The 16168-nt window shown below is 41.9% G+C and overlaps 5 protein-coding genes across 21 annotated transcripts in view; 2 read left to right on the plus strand and 3 right to left on the minus strand.

Annotated features, from left to right (window-relative positions):
* tmem170b (transmembrane protein 170B) overlaps positions 1–1232 on the minus strand; it is an 88353-nt gene extending 87121 nt beyond the window's left edge. The window contains 2 exon segments of the mRNA XM_058046250.1: positions 528–623; positions 795–1232. The gene's annotated coding sequence lies outside the window, so the exon portion shown is untranslated.
* Positions 1233–1309: 77 nt separating this feature from the next.
* smim13 (small integral membrane protein 13) lies at positions 1310–3106 on the minus strand. The gene is made up of 2 exons (XM_058046252.1): positions 2654–3106; positions 1310–2166 (listed from the first exon to the last, which is right to left on the minus strand). Exons 1-2 carry the CDS (start codon positions 2727–2729, stop codon positions 1970–1972), a joined length of 273 nt encoding a protein of 90 aa, XP_057902235.1. The 5' UTR covers positions 2730–3106; the 3' UTR covers positions 1310–1969.
* Positions 3107–3536: 430 nt separating this feature from the next.
* The window catches only part of zc3h12ab (zinc finger CCCH-type containing 12Ab), a 22856-nt gene continuing 10224 nt past the window's right edge, over positions 3537–16168 (minus strand). The window contains exons 4-12 of one of the 9 annotated variants that reach the window (XM_058046226.1): positions 14035–14422; positions 11275–11335; positions 10587–10704; positions 9953–10500; positions 8566–9055; positions 7854–7993; positions 7412–7646; positions 7228–7328; positions 3537–6060 (exon numbers count right to left, since the gene is read on the minus strand). In XM_058046226.1, coding sequence (XP_057902209.1) covers positions 5216–6060; positions 7228–7328; positions 7412–7646; positions 7854–7993; positions 8566–8915 — 1671 coding nt within the window. In that variant the 5' untranslated portion in view covers positions 8916–9055; positions 9953–10500; positions 10587–10704; positions 11275–11335; positions 14035–14422 and the 3' untranslated portion in view covers positions 3537–5215. The other 8 variants (XM_058046223.1, XM_058046230.1, XM_058046232.1 and 5 more) reach the window with 8 other exon arrangements.
* Positions 10002–13349, plus strand: oscp1a (organic solute carrier partner 1a). Of its 9 annotated transcripts, none has more exons than XM_058046237.1 (12): positions 10002–10467; positions 10601–10713; positions 10820–10855; positions 11283–11437; positions 11567–11734; positions 11809–11889; positions 11962–12065; positions 12220–12348; positions 12444–12492; positions 12581–12726; positions 12804–12861; positions 12939–13349. In XM_058046237.1, the coding sequence occupies exons 2-12, from the start codon at positions 10602–10604 to the stop codon at positions 13059–13061; spliced, it is 1161 nt and encodes a 386-aa protein (XP_057902220.1). In that variant the 5' UTR covers positions 10002–10467; position 10601; the 3' UTR covers positions 13062–13349. The 9 variants fall into 9 exon arrangements, with proteins under 9 accessions (XP_057902220.1, XP_057902218.1, XP_057902219.1 ...); XM_058046235.1 differs by having other exon boundaries at positions 10002–10237; positions 10312–10713; XM_058046236.1 differs by having other exon boundaries at positions 10002–10237; positions 10320–10713.
* On the plus strand, positions 13482–14514 carry lsm10 (LSM10, U7 small nuclear RNA associated). Its single transcript, XM_058046251.1, has 2 exons — positions 13482–13591; positions 14053–14514. Exon 2 carries the CDS (start codon positions 14067–14069, stop codon positions 14472–14474), a length of 408 nt encoding a protein of 135 aa, XP_057902234.1. The 5' UTR covers positions 13482–13591; positions 14053–14066; the 3' UTR covers positions 14475–14514.

Below are 16168 nucleotides of genomic sequence, written 5' to 3' on the forward strand. Positions count from 1 at the left end.
CCTGCACGGGGAAAACATGCAAACTCCACACAGAGATGGCCGAGGGTGGAATTGAACCCTGGTCTCCAAGCTGTGAGGTCTGCGCATTTATAAAATTCATTCATTCATTCATTTTCTACCGCTTTTTCCTCACGAGGGTCGCAAGGGTGCTGGAGCCTATCCCAGCTGTCTTCGGGGCGAGAGGCGGGGTACACCCTGGACTGGTCGCCAGCCAATCACAGGGCACATATAGACAAACAACCATTCACACTCACATTCATACCTATGGACAATTTGGAGTCACCAATTAACCTAGCATGTTTTTGGAATGTGGGAGGAAACGCACGCCTGCACGGGGAGAACATGCAAACTCCACACAGAGATGGCCGAGGGTGGAATTGAACCCTGGTCTCCTAGCTGTGAGGTCTGAATATTTATAAAATTATATTTTATAAAATATTATATCATATATATATACATTATATATACTATACACTATAGTATAGTGTCCTATAAAACATATCAACCAAGTAAGAATCATTATTTACCCAACCAGAGTGAGTCAAGTCTTTGGTAAATCCACTTTCTGTGTGATGCTGCCATCTGGTGTCCACATTGGGTCTTGCACCTCACAGAACGTGCACCTGTAAGTATACAGTACATGCTTTGACAATACAAACTGCAGATTATTTCTATTTGTACACCTGGATTTGAATGATATACAGTAGATCTGTGTACATTAGCGATTCAGCATTCAAGCACTGGAAAATTATAATATTTTTGTTTTGTTTCAATAAACGCCATATCTCACTCACCATCAGTTGGTAATGATATACCTGACGATAAAGTCACTGATGAGGTTTTTTGTTGGTCCTGTGTGCTGTTCTTCGGGCCCCGAGTACCAAGTCTCAAGCATTGATGGGAAGTGGGACTGACATTCCGATTCTGCCGGGTTGCCAGACTCGCTACCTGCTACCTGTAAATTCTGATCATTAAAATCAGAAACATTCCTTCCACATTCCAAAAACATGCTAGGTTAATTAGCGACTCCAAATTGTCCATAGGTATGAATGTGAGTGTGAATGGTTGTTTGTCTATATGTGCCCTGTGATTGGCTGGCGACTGGTCCGGGGTGTACACCGCCTCTCGCTCAAAGACAGCTGGGATAGGCTCCAGCATCCCCCGCGACCCTCGTGAGGAAAAAGCGGTAGAAAATGAATGAATGAAAATGTCAAACACTTTACAGCTTTACAGATGCCATGTAGTGACTGCGTATATTACCACACGACCCGTCATAGTAAAGGCAATGTTGAAGTGAAAAAAAAACAAGTTAAAAGAATGTTGAGGATTTTAATATATAAAAAAAATGAACTAGTGAGGACATTCATTTCTGACAGTGTGATGCTTCAATTTGAGCAGCAAAGAGGACTCGGCTCAACATGTTTGGTTTGAAGCAACTGCTCCACAGAAATCGTCATCGATTAAAAAAGGTGCAACAGGTAACTTGGAGGGATGCTGGATCACATAAATATCAACAAGGACTGCTCAGCTTTTCTTTTTTTTTTTTTTTTTCTACAGTGGCCATTAACTTATTGTAGACGGTATAGGCCTACACAAGAGGATGATGTGATAAACAGTGGCCATCTACAGACAGGCACTAGTGCAGGCAGAAAGGATTTTGGGGGGTGGGGGGGGGGGGACATGGTTTGCTGCTAGAGGCGTGTTTTTTTTTTTCTGCAGCGTTGATTTGTGTGTGTCGGTGTGTAGCAGCTTCAAACTACCCCCTGACTCTTCCTTTCAAGCCTTTCATTGCACTTTAAGAACGTGAACAGTCCAAAGTCCAAACATACAAATGGATGGTGTGCTAAATGGCTTTTCCTTTTAGATCCGCCCCGGTCCAAGTAAAAAGCGTCCATGTTCAAGAGTGAGCGAGTGTCATCAAGGTTGTTGTAATTTAGTGTCAAAGAGAGAGCGTGCACGGTGGATGATCTTACAAGGTGCCGCTCTCTGGAAAGGCAACTCTTTGGCGTGCAGTCCTGGGACGATTTCGAGTGGGGACGTTAGCGGCGCGTTCGCTCTTGCTTTCGGACGGTTGCGTTTCAGCCTGAGGGCCTGCGGCCGCATCCCCGACGAGCTCGCGCAGGAACTTGAACTTGGACAAGAAGAGCTGCCAGACTACATACCAACCTGAGTCAACAGAGAAGACAACATTGCATGATAAAAAAAAATCATCATGTGCTCTATTGCCTGTTATGTCACATATCACAGCATATCATAGCATGCGAGGTGCCCTGGGATGAGCCGCCATCATAAACATCAAACTGATTTGTAATTGCACTACAGCTATCACAATTACTGTATGTTAAATATCTTAACCTGTTAACATTGTAAACATCAAAATACTGATAATATACACATTTGGAATCAGCTGTTATCATGTGATCGACGTTCAAACAATAAAGCATGGTATCACACAGTATTAACACAAGCAGAAGATAAAAATAGACTGAAACTGGTGAGTGACTTGTAGTCCACTCTGAATTATGTGATTTAAAGAGTTAGCTTTCGATTTAGGACTGAGCAGTCATCTTCTTATTAACAATGACGCATATTGGCCTCAGCCAGCAGCTTATGTAAGTTGGACATGAAGATTGTTGTTGTCCTTCAAACTTACCACACAGCATGAAGATAAGAGCACACAGCAGCGTGGCCACAATGACCAGCAATGTGAGCCCGACACTTTGCCACATCTTTGCTGGACACTTGGTATAGAGGAGGAGGAAGATAACTTATTTTTCAAAAGACACCATCGGTGAATTCAAAACATATACAGCAGCGAGGTTAGCCGCCTGTCCGTTCACTCGAACGGCTACTAGCTAGCCGAGACAGAAAAACAAACTCACGGTAGCCTTTTTTTTTAGCCTGCTAGCATGTGGCTACTAAAATTAGCTGCCTGTAAGACAAACGAAACTACAACACTTGTCAGGCCCAAATGAGACCGTAAAAGTAGCTTACAGTAACCGGGCCCAGCATAGTCGGGTCCGCCTTATTTCAGCTACATAACTGCAGAATGTATTCCTTTGGCTAGGTCTTTAATTAGTAACTGTATCAACACCACTGCGACTGCGCGAAGTCAAGTTGCTTTCTGGGTAATGTAGTTATGTTTTGCTAGCGAATGAGCCGCTGGACAATATGGACTGCGACTGCGCGGAAGAACATCGCAATCCAGCTTTAACAGTTGTTGGGTTGTAAATTGAATAATCAAAACGTGAAAATATTGTTTAAATTTGTCTTTAAAGTAAAACAAGCATATTTGTTGACTGTAATGCTTAATTAACTCAATAAATGTATTATTGTATATATCACGTGGGTTGTCCAAAATGAAATTTAAAAAAGGATTAAATAATTACAGCATAAATTCAGCAAAATATTATCCAATTTCTATTAATCTATTTAGAAGTGAAATAACCGTGTCTAATTCATCCAATTAATGTCACATTTTATTAAGAGTTTATATGTGATCAATTAAGTTTTTATTCATATAATTTTCACACAGAATGTCTCACATAGTTAATAGATGATTATTATTGTTCATACAGCATTATGAGCAGCTACATGTTCCATATTAGTCCAGCAGGGGGCGTCACTAACAAACGCTGCTGACGTACAAAGGGCTAAAATTCCAAATCCAACATGTTTCCAAACTTTAATTTTATTGATGATGAGATAATATCAGTCTAAACTAAAAGCAAAATATATATATATGTGTATCTGGAAACATTTAAGCACAATAAAGCTTTAAATTACTCTTCAACAGGCTAACAGGTTTGTCATGTAATATAACTTAAAAAAAAAAAAGAATCTCAGTAACATATGTAAACAATCACAGAAAAAGAATAGAAGCACATTTAAACAGTCAATCACTCTGTCAGGAACAGAATGTCTTGTGCGCACATGCAGGTCCTCCTTCCATAATGATTTGCATATTGTGTGAGTGGCAGTGCAGACATTGCGTTATGCTCAAAAAGGAATCTGAGGAATACATCAGGCCAAGCCAAACATTTGGTGTGACTAAAGCTGTGGCTGACACCCTCAGTACTTGCCAGGCGGGACACTGATGTACTGGCTATTCACTCTGTGTGCAATAAAAGTGCCCGTATCACACTTAGAATTAATCATTTGCTTGCACGTTTCTGCAGGATAAGCTTTTTCTTTCCTCTTCTGCAACATACTAATGGGGTTCTAACACTAAGGCTGACATAAAGGTCTGCATGGCACAGTTGCACTGATGAACAAAATTAACATTAAGGCTAGTCCCAATTTATGTCATAAAACATCTTAATGATCCCCAAGACCTTTCGGAAAATACTCTGTAGTATAACAAGACAAAAGTTTAACTTCTTAGCAACAGTAAAATATGGTGGTGGTAGTGTGATGGTCTGGGGCTGTTTTGCTGCTTCAGTACCTGGATGACTTCTGCTTTGGATTTTGGAGTGGCAAAGTCAAAGTCTAGTCTAGTCTAGTCTAGGAGTCTAGTCAAAGTCCTGACCTGAATCCTATTGAGATGCTGTGGCATGACCTTAAAAAGGCGCTTCATGCTAGAAATCCCTCCATTGTGACTGAATTGCAACAATTCTGCAAAGACGAGTGGGCCAAAATTCCTCCATAGCGCTGTAAGAGACTCATTGCAAGTGATTGCAAATGTTTGATTTCAGTCCCTGCTCCTAAGGGTTGGTCGACCGGTAATTAGGTTTAGGGGGTTTGGGTTTTTTGCTCCCTTAATTAAGTACTGTAGTGGTAGGTTACCCGGACATAATTCACCCTGGAACGATCGATAGGGGAGGGGTTGGGCGCAAGGGATGGTGTTTTTTCCTCTTCCTGTTGTGGTTGCGAGACGGGGCTTTCATGTCTCACGTAGCGAAGAGTGCAAGTTAATGTTTGCAAGAAAAATACAGTTTTCTCCCGAATTCGACACTCCGCCTCAGACTCCAGTTCTTCTGCACTTCAGTACAATTTTAAACTGCACTGTGTGTTCAATTCTGTTGTCACTGACTAATATTTAAAGTTGTTTGATGATCTTAAACATTTAAGTTTGACAAACGTGTAAAAAACTGTATTTGGATACAATTTGTATCAACTGTAGTACTCACTGAGGAAACACATAGCTTCATGTTCCAAAGCATTAATAAAACATAAAGACAAATACATAATACACAAAGCTCTGATTAGCTCAAGCTTATCTCATCTTATTGTGACTCTGCATCATGACTATCTCAGCAACCAACATCTGAGGGTCCACCACGTGTGGAAACATGTCCATGGCGGCGTCCACCAAGTGGGCGCTATAGATCGCGAGGAGCTTTTTACGCATGATGTTCCTCTCCTCCAAGTTGGGGTCCAATGCCTGACTCCGAGAAGGCTCCCTCGGGGAGCGCTCGCATGGGAAACGGCAGATGGGCGCATGAGGCCTGATTGGGTCGGACCAGTACATGTGCTCCAGGTGGCCATGTTGGAAATGATCCGTGTTGCTAACGGGGTAGCCTCCATAGCTGGCGTAATGAGGTGAGTCTGAATGCAGGATGTCACAAGAGCTGTGGCGGTGCACTGGCCTCTGGTGGAACGATCTCCAAGAGGCGGGGCCATGAGGACAACAGTGGCATGGCGCTCTTCTTTCAGAGAACTCCTGCACAGGCTGGTAGCTTCCTGATGTTGCTCCATACGGAGGTGCCTCCATTGACTGGCCGTCTATAGAACCTATGCCAGAATCAAGCTGCTTCAGAGAGCAATGATCAGAAGAGCCCAGACTGGCCTTCTCCTTTTTAGGCGAGGAGGCCTTCTGCCTCGAGCAGTGGGTGCCTTTCTTAAAGGATCCTTTCTCAAGTCCCACAGTCAATTTCTTTGCCATTTCTTCTACTAGTAAGAAGCTCTGGTTAGGAACAGGACTGCTGTCTGATGATTTGGAAACAATGGAGGAGAAATTCTTTGTGTTCTCTCGAAGTGCATCGGCCAGCAAGCGAGGGGACTGATTGGCCCGCTCAGGATGGTGAAATTTACATTTCAATCCAAAGGTACATTTCCTTCCTGTAAAAAGAAGAGGGGACCCGACCATTACCAAACTTTGATTGTGTTGTATGTTCAATTTATGGATGGTGGCTATGAACATTTAATAATAATAATAATAAATCTTTTTTTGTAGTACACAAAGACGCTTTACAATAGACAAAAAATTGAGTAAACGATGCATTAAAATACAATATCCATACATTCATTCAGAGGTAAAGACAAGGCTAAAAGCTGGGTGGGGCGCAGCAGTCAGGTATAAAAAGTTAGACATTAAAAACGGATTTAAACAGGTTTTGAGTAGTTTTTTGAAGGTGGGAAGGTCGGGGGCAAGCACGGAGCGAATGGGGCAAAGACTTCCACAGGATGGGGGCAGCGATGGAGAAGGCTCTGTCTCCCCAGGTTCGGAGCTTGGTCTTACAGGGCAGTGCCAGGAGGTTGGAGTCTGAGGAGGTCTGTGAGGTATGGAGGGGTCAGATTGTGGAGAGCTTTGTAGGTGATGAGAAGGACTACGTTGGGGGACGGGAAGCCAGTGGAGGTTTTTAAGGACCGGGGTAATGTGTTCACGGGAGTGGGTGGAGGTGAGCATATATATATTATATATATATATATATATATATATATATATAACCCGCGTCTCCTAGCTGTGAGGTCTGCACGCTAACCACTAGACCGCCGTGCAGCCTATATATCTACAGCTGGGATAGGCTCCAGCACCCCCGTGACCCTTGTGAGGATAAGCGGTAGAAAATGAATGAATATAAATATATATATTGTTTTTTTTACGCCATTCCGAATTTTTGTGTTTCATGGTTATGTACTCACTATCACTATTATTATTAGTATTCATTGGGAGACAAAGCGAAGTGAGGTTACACATTGTAAGTCGTGGAGAAATCAATATTAGTTACATTCTCCGTCCAACATGGCGACCATCATGAAGAATAACAATGGTATTCTTAAGGGTTGGGCGATATACTGTATATGATATTTTTAGGTTGTATCATTATATGACGATAACATTTAATTAAACTCTTCGCACGCTTCAGATGGTAGAACAAATTTGTTGCGTTCCTACCTTTTGCCGTCACTTTGCTTATTAAATTTTGCATCTCTCTTGCTCCACGACTGCTCCAACAAGTTCTTCGTCTATAGTCAACTTGTGGACTACCAATAGTAACGTCTCACCGTAAGGGCATGGAGGCTTTTTCTGCGTCTTTGGAAACCTCTGAAGGAAGTTCTTCAGGTTTGGACCATAGCGGCCAAGTGGATCATCAGGAACCATGAACCTGCATTTGAGAAAATAAACCGAATCAACACAAAAATACACTTTGTGCATGAAATATGCTAAAAACCAATCAAATGTACTCACTTGTCATTAACAAAGGAGTACATGAGCAGCCTCGTCTCGATGAAACGCTTCCACTCGGGCTTGTCGGCCTGAAGGTCGCGGTACATGTCGTTGGACACGATGACGCCATCTTCATCGTAGGCCATTTTCACGATGAAGAAGTCGTCGTTGCAGACCACCCGCTTGCCTCCCACGCGACGCGAAGGCGTGAACGTCAGGTGCTTCTTCTTCTCCAGATCTTCGAGAATCTTCTGATCTGCATGCCGATTGAGTTTTAGGATGAAAAAACAAAACAAGAAATTTAAAAGCAACATTTTTTTAAAGCCTCGTTTCTCCTGCTAGAAGATAAAATGAAATTGAATTGAAGAGTCATTTTGAAGAGAGATGATGGAAAGTTCTGGAGCACTCTTATTGCAAATGTTGATCCATAAATCAGTCAACTGACGGGATTATGAGGGGTTACCTGAGATTGGAACATCTGGCCTAGGTTGCTCTTTCCTCCACGAGGGAACAAATACAGTGATGTTGGTGTGGCCCCGCTTCAAGAAGAAGTCCACGGCCAACTGGATACCCAAGCACGAGAAGACTTCCTTGTTCCCGTGGCTAAATGATATGAGGACACATAAACAATAGTTTAGACATGTCACAGCATTTTATGTTTATTGGATCTTGCCAGTGTCTGGATCATGTTTTTTTATTCATTTAACATTAATTAAATGTAATTAATTTAATTTAATTTAGAAATTCATTTCAAATGTCAGCACAAAAATGGAAGCAAGTGCTCATCGTTCAAACAGTAAAATGCAGTCAGGCTGGTTACATTCACTCGCTCTTCTCCTGGTAAATGATTTGCATATTCCACCTTCTCGTCCCTAACGTGCCTGAACAGACATGCCTGGCAGGAACCACAGGAGCACACACAAACACGACAGACGTAAACTGCATACATCTCTACCCAATGGGGGGGAAGGGTCACACAAAATCGCCATTCCATTACATCTACATGTCATTTATAGTTTTTTTTCCCAGTATATTGACATATATTTCTTTATGCTCCAATTTAAGGCATGTTGGAATAGTCCTATTTTTGAAGTCATATATACCCGTAAGCAACACATGTGATAATATAAGTGTTTGTTTGAGTACTACAGTATGTTTATGTGTAAGTTTCTCACCTCATGGCCACATTACTCCCATCTATGACAATATCTCTCAGTGCTTCTTCATCATCGCTGTCCTCTTTGCTCTGAGAAGCAAGCGGCAGCATGATGGTAGGGTCAGCATACTGGGTGTCACCTTTGGTGACCAGCACAGACATGGTGGTGACGGGCCCCTGCTTGGCCAGAGAGTCAGCTCTCATCTGAACCAGTTCGCCGAGAACTTTATCAGTGTCTATGCTGGAGCCGAACTTCTTCAGCACAGCCGTGACCTGCGCTGTGGAGTATCCCAGTTTATGGAAGAAGTCCATATGGGCCTCAAGGGGGTCCGGCTCATCTGGAGGTCGCGTACATCCAGTGGTCTCCATCGTGTCACAGGCGGGGCAGGATGAGCTCCATGCAGGGGAATTCAGTCTTCACACTGCTGTCTTGCCGCTGATTGCTGTCCACAGATGTGTTATTGTAATGAGAACGTTCATCCTCACTTCCTGGGTGCAGCCTGTTCCTCCTGTTTGGGAAACACCTATTTTCAGTACAATGCACTTTACTCCTATTATGTTGACACAGAGTTGTTTTTAGTATACAATGGTCTATAATAAGATTCTAATAGGAAACAAAATTCTGGACATTTACTTTTACCACAGTCCTGGGGAAAAAATCATCTACATATATCAAAAGCAAACCAAAAACATTCTCCTAACAAAATGGCTACCTTGGTGCCTATTAAAAGTCATCAATAAACCTCTGTTGATACACACCTCACTTTATTACAAAGACTTACAACAAAACAACTCATGTGGGAAGCTGAAAGAAAGAAACACTACTTCATTATGTGGGATATTTGAAATAAAACACACACACAGTGACATTAGACAAGCACACTGTGTGAACATTACGTTAAAGAAAAAATGTCTTGTAATGATTGACAAGGTGCCATTCCGCCTTTAGCGCCACTTTGAAAAATCATTGCCTCCACGTCAAGTTCAAATTGTTGAAAGACAGACTTACCTTATTAAGTCACGACAAACACACATAAGATAGCACGTTTTTCCAACTCAAACACCATAACTGCGTTCTTTGCTGAAGACTGAGTTGACTCGAATGCCCGTGAAAAGTTTTATGCCAGTAAATCGCTTTGACGTCTATGGACACCTTCCGAGTCGGTGCGTCCTCCCTAGTAACAAACCTTTTAATTAATGGCCTGCTCTCAAGGAGCATTACTTGCGAAATACTGCTCTCTAGGGATAATAAAGAGAACTACACATGTGTATGTCCCATTGGGTACTATATAATATTTACATTTACAACAACACCTGTCGATATACGTTGTCATGTTATTAAATACACTGCGTGAGTCCATCTTGTTTATTTGTAAGGTGTCTTTATTTGGAAGTTGCTAGCCTACCCGGAAGTTATCCCGTCTTCCCGCTCTGTCGCCTATATGACGTCATTTATGTTGGACCTGTAGTCTTCTCTGTCTAACACACGTACGCTACACTATGGACAGAGTGTGGGATATATTACTAGCATTTAGATGTTTCATGGGTAAATTTACGCTGAATCGAAGTATAAGTCAAACAAGTAAAAGGTAGCTAATATTCATACAGTACTATATACTGTATGTGCACACAATGTCTACCATGTTAACCTATATCCTTATCAACATTGAAGGGGTAATACAGTAAAACTAGTGAGTAAATTCCCATATCACACAATTAATTAGGTAGACTGGTCCAATTTACATCTATAATACATGTATAACAGTGCTTTAGCCTTTGTGCCAGGTGACTTCAGGCTCACTGTGTAGCAGTTGGCAATAGCCAGGATATCTCGTCATTGCCTGCTGGCCAATGAGCTTGAGCGTGACCACGGCTGATCCTCTTCCTGACCACCTGTTGCATCTTAGTGTTCCCTGCAGAGGTATCCTCAGAGCATGGGAACTATTGCAATGAGCTACAGAGAACATGTTTTCAAAAATACCAGCACAATCCAAATCTCCAAAGATTGTGTCTGTATAAATTAAGGATCTGTGAGCTTACTGTTAATTTTGCAGGATGTCAATGAGAACTCTTCCCCTAGTTTTGATTAGTCTTGGAGGTGAGATGCTTTATATCCTGGACCAACGGCTGGAAGCTCACAACACGTCTAAGAACAACTCTGAAAAAGGTATAACTTGATGTTTGCCAATGTAACTTACAACTTTTGTATTCATGTTAGCCTCCATTGTCAACAAACTATACATTTTTCTCTGTGTTTGCTTTATTTGGAAAAGCTACAAGATTGTGGTCTGAACATGACAGAAAGAGAGGTACAGACACAATAAGGCATTCTTATATTCCTATAACGGAATATATATTGTACCGTATTTTCCAAACTATAAGTCATATTTTTTTTGCGTAGTCTGACAGGTCCTGCAACTTATAGTCAGTTATATGTTAAAAATATCTATAATTAAACATGTTTTAATTATGGATTCAATGACATGGGATGAGATCGGGAGCTTGGTGAACTTGCTTAACGGATTACTTATGGTCCTGGGCAATATATATACGTTCCCTTCATGATGTTTTTTTTTTTTTGAACCTACACTCCTGAGAAACTTATAGTCCGGAGAATACGGTTATTAGACTGCTGGTAAATCGACTACTACAGACTAGAAGCCTATTGTTGTATGCAAATTTGAAATACATATAAACTATAACCACTCTGTCCATGTCCCTTCCTTACTTTGACAGTGATGAACGACATTGTAGGGACCATGTTTAGTAATTCCTTCATGGATGAACTCCTGAAACCACAGGAGATGTATTCACACAGGACAATGAAAGTCATTCTGGGTCGTTTGGCGCACGTCTCCATCATGAGGCTGAATGCAGTCAGCATGGAAAAGGTAACACTGAAAACTACAAGGACAATATTGAATAATCGCTTTTAAATACATCGGCACACCATATTTAATCACACTTCCCCTTAAATTATTAACTTTTTTAAAGGGTATGTTTTTTTATATCTCACATAGCTCTATGAGCTGATGATCATGGCCTTCAAGTATCAAGTGTTCCTGTGCCCACGCCCTAAAGACCTTCTGCTCATCACATACAATCACATCGACACCATCAGGGAATTTGTAAAAGACACCCCTATGATTGTAAACAAAGTAGATGAGACACACAGGAAGCTCATCGAGGTATATGTGAAGTAAATACAATCTGGCCGGGAGGCAAAAATACCCGTATGACTTGAATTTCCATCTCTCTGTAGGCCTACTCCACTATGACAGCAGGTGAATTCCAGCTTCTGCGACAAACGCTCCTCACGTTCTTGCAGGACATGCATGTTCGAGTGAGTCCTTGCTAATGCAACAGTTAGTCAATGTGAGATGGTGTTATTAGTCATTTGTGTTATCTTGCCCAGGTCTCTATTTTCCTCAAAAATCAAATCCAGAATCCTAATGGCCGCTTTGCGCTGTCAACGTCAGGCCCAGTGCCTTATGGGATGGACATTCCTGGGGTAATTAGGTGAGTGATTGTCGTTTAGCTAAATGTACTTCAGATGTGACAGTTGATTAATTATAATCTATATTGCGATATTAGCTGTACCCATATATGTAACATGACATATCTCCTGTAGTGGAATATTGCAATATTATACAATATTTTCATTTTCCTGTAGGATATTCGACAATAAGGGACGAAAAGTGCAACAGAGCCACTTCCCTTCAGGGGGAAGTTACAGCATCCCCGCAAATGAGGGATCATTCGGTCTGCACGGAGACAGAGTCATCAGACTTGGCATGAACATGTATTACATCTCTTTTAAATTGACTTTTACCTAAATATCATATGAATATCATATAACGCTCTTGTCTTGCTGTGTTTATCATCGACCACTTGAAGGTACGCTGTGAACCTTGCACAGGAATCATCCAAGTCTCCCCCAGTCCAAGTAAAGTAACAGTATAAACCTACAGTGTCAATGTATTTATATGCTAATGTCACATTATTCTTTTGACACTTGCTTTCTGCTTCTTAAGACAGACAACTCAACTCCCAATCTGCTGGCTAAAGAGGAGCTCAATCTGCTGGCCCGCCTAATGGGCAAGGTTGAAATTGAGAATGTGTCCACTTCGGAAAGCGGCTTTCAGATTAATTTATTTGCTGCGATCCAAGAGGACGAGGCGTAAGTGTTTATTTCTGCGTCTGATAGTATTTGTCATAATGTTAGCTAAATCCTTATTCATGGTGTTTAATTAACAGTGGCGCTTCAGGTGGAGCTGAAGATTCTTTGGGAGTGTTAAATATCCAAGCGTTGCAGGTGAACTCTTTATCCGTCATGCACATATTTACAGATTTGTCATGTTAGTGTTCTGTTTTTTTTTGGTTTTTTTTTAGGATGAACATTCTGCAACCCAGCTAGCTCAAATAGCCGGACTTTTTGCAGAAGAAGAGGATGTGCCTGAAAACGTGAGCAGCAACAAAGGGGACGACTTGCTGGCCATGATGGATGACCTTTGACCCTTGTGTGTGGTTTCAGTTAGTTGCACTGACATGTTTATTGCTTCAGCTTCATGGGCAGAATTTTCAATAACTTGTATTTTTTCCTTAATATTTTCTTGCATACTGAATATAGTTATCATTTTATTTGATGACAAGCTACAAGCTACTTTTACTGTATTTACTTTATTTGATCAGGTTTTCAAAATGGCAACAGAGATTAATTAATTCTTGGATTGCTTTACTTCAACTTTATGAATACTATAATAATGGATGTTTTCATTTATTGCAATTAACATCATTTTTTCGAGACATCTAATAAAATATTTTACTTTCAATGGTAATTTTTGCTTTTATTTTTAAATCATCATTCCAGTAGCCGACAGGGGGCGGTGTTGTGTCATTCGAGTGAAATTTTGTGACTCGCACCACTGTCATCACGTGACGTTTCTCATTCGCCTACCCGGAAATGCCAGCCAAGTCACGCCATTGAGATCCGCGAAGGCTTTTTGTGTTTATCTACACATGGAGTAAATATTCCGCTAAGTCAGGTAAATATACAATTTTATGCCGATATTGATAATAGTTTGTTGATGTTCTTAGTTTCGTTGCATTACTTTTATCCTTCATTTACTTCAGCTGGTTTTACCGCCACCAAATAATTCATAAAAATCATATATGGATGCTAAGCTGAAATTAGTTTTTTAAAGATGGTAGACTTCTATATATTATACAACACATACGCCCACGGGCAGGAGAGCACAGACTTTTCAAAGATACCAATGCACAATTTGGACAGTATGTTTCAGTGGTTGTAGCTTGCAGTCAAAATAACACACCACTAATAAATAAGGCTGCATTCAAGATGCTGACATGATTCAGGTCTGTGCCTGTGTGTATATTTGTGTGGCTCAACTAAAACAAGATCCCATTTGTTTGTCCAAGAAGTGTTTACATGTCCCAAAGGTACTGAATTAATGAGCAAGTAGCTAACCTTGAGGCGGCTTTGCAGGTGTTGCTGAGGCCATGGATTCAGAGAGTACTGAGGACCCGCTGTCAGCCCAAGCAGACACTTTCAACTCCATCCGGGAGCGCACCATCGCAGAGAACAGCATGGTGGTGCTGCTGCAGGGCCTGCGGGGGGAAGTGACCACGGTGGACCTGAGGAATGAGAGCACAGCACGGGGCAGAGTGGTCAACGTGGACGCATTCATGAATATACGACTTGAGGAGGTGCTTTACCGTGACCGGAAGGGGAGCCTCACTCAGCTGCAGGACCTGTTCATCACTGGAAGAAATATCCGCTATGTGCACATCCCAGACCACGTGGACATTATGAAGACGATAGAGGGTCAACTGGCAAAGATCCACCGTGTCCGTAACTTTGGTAAAGAGGGGGGAGGAAGGAAAGAATTTGCCAAGAAGAGAAATTAGCAAAAGTTTGTTGGCATGGAATCCCAAAAATATTTTTTTTTAACAGAAAAACGAGTATAACTTTTTTTGTGGATTTTTTTTTGATACTTGACTTATTCAATTGAAAATAAAGCTTTCCTGATGTCATGTGATTTAATAACAGGATAACACGAGCATGAATGAAGGCACAGAAGCGATGGTTTCTGAGGCAAATGCCAAACCCAGTACGAAAATATTTTTCAACAGAATGAACACCAACAACCAACACTGACATTTTTCTCAACTGGGAAAAAAACCTATAGATGCTTGCGCAGTGCAGTTGTGTAGTTGTGTAGTTCAACAATACAAAGCTGTGCGCGCTCTCAGACAGTGTCGCTTACTAGAATACATTTTAAACAACAGTACATACAACCTCTGTGGCTGGCTAATATGGTTCACACAGGTACAGTATGCTTGAGTACCATCTAGTGGTTGAAATGTGGATTACACCATGACAATAATGAAAAAAGGTCTCAAAAATGTTGTCCGATATCAATGATAATTTGTAGCGCAATTATCGACCAGCTAAATTTGTTTTCATGACAGGCCAACTCTTGACTTTTTTTTTTTTTTTACTTTTAGAAAATTTGAATAATTTCACGGCTCACAGCTAGAAGACCCAAGTTCGATTCCACCCTCGGCCATTTCCTGTGTGAAGTTTGCATGTTCTCCCCGTGCATGTGTGGGTTTTCTCCGGGTACTCCGGTTTCCTCCCACATTCCAAAAACATGCTAGGTTAATTGGTGACTCCAAATTGTCCATCGGTATGAATGTGAGTGTGAATGGTTGTTTGTCTATATGTGCCCTGTGATTGGCTGGCGACCAGTCCAGGGTGTACCCCGCCTCTCGCCCAAAGACAGCTGAGATAGGCTCCAGCACCCCCCGCGACCCTCGTGAGGAAAAAGCGGTAGAAAATAAATGACTGAATAATTTCACGGCTGCACGGCGGTCGTGTGGTTAGCGTGCAGACCTCACAGCTAGGAGACCTGGGTTCAATTCCACACTCGGCCATCTCAGTGTGGAGTTTGCATGTTCTCCCCATGCATGTGTGGGTTTTCTGCGGGTACTCCGGTTTCCTCCCAAAAACATGCTAGGTTAATTGGCGACTCCAAATTGTCCATAGGTATGAATGTGAGTGTGAATGGTTGTTTGTCTATATGTGCCCTGTGATTTTCTGGCCCCGCTCCAGCACCCCGACGACCCTCGTGAGGATAAGCGGTAGAAAATGAATGAAAGAATAATTTCACCTAAAACCGGGGAGGAGTTTTTAAAGGCACAAAAGGCCCTTTGTTAATACTTAGTGGAACTATTACAATGAAGGAAAAGGGCGGGTGTGTCCACTATTTGCTTTCAGGCTGCGGTCCTGGCATGTGCCACAGAGCCCATCTGTCTGTGAAATCAGCTCCACAGCTCACAAGTGCCCATACCAAGGAAAACATTAGTCACGGTGCTTGCCACACTTGGTGGTAGAGGGGGGGGGGGGGGGGGGGAAACAAGCAAGTTATGTTTCCACAGCTTGTAGCTTACCAACATCCCTGCTGAGTGCATCACTGAGCTGTCAGTCACTCGTGCTGCACCCAGCACACGGGATGGGATTGTGTTTAGCACTAATGGAAAATGAAGGAAAGCCGCTAAAAAGGGAGAGACTGTTTCCCTTGGAAACTGCCGTCCCAGTG

This window comes from Doryrhamphus excisus, chromosome 14, assembly GCF_030265055.1.
Source record: "Doryrhamphus excisus isolate RoL2022-K1 chromosome 14, RoL_Dexc_1.0, whole genome shotgun sequence".
NCBI classification, from domain to species: Eukaryota; Metazoa; Chordata; class Actinopteri; order Syngnathiformes; family Syngnathidae; genus Doryrhamphus; species Doryrhamphus excisus.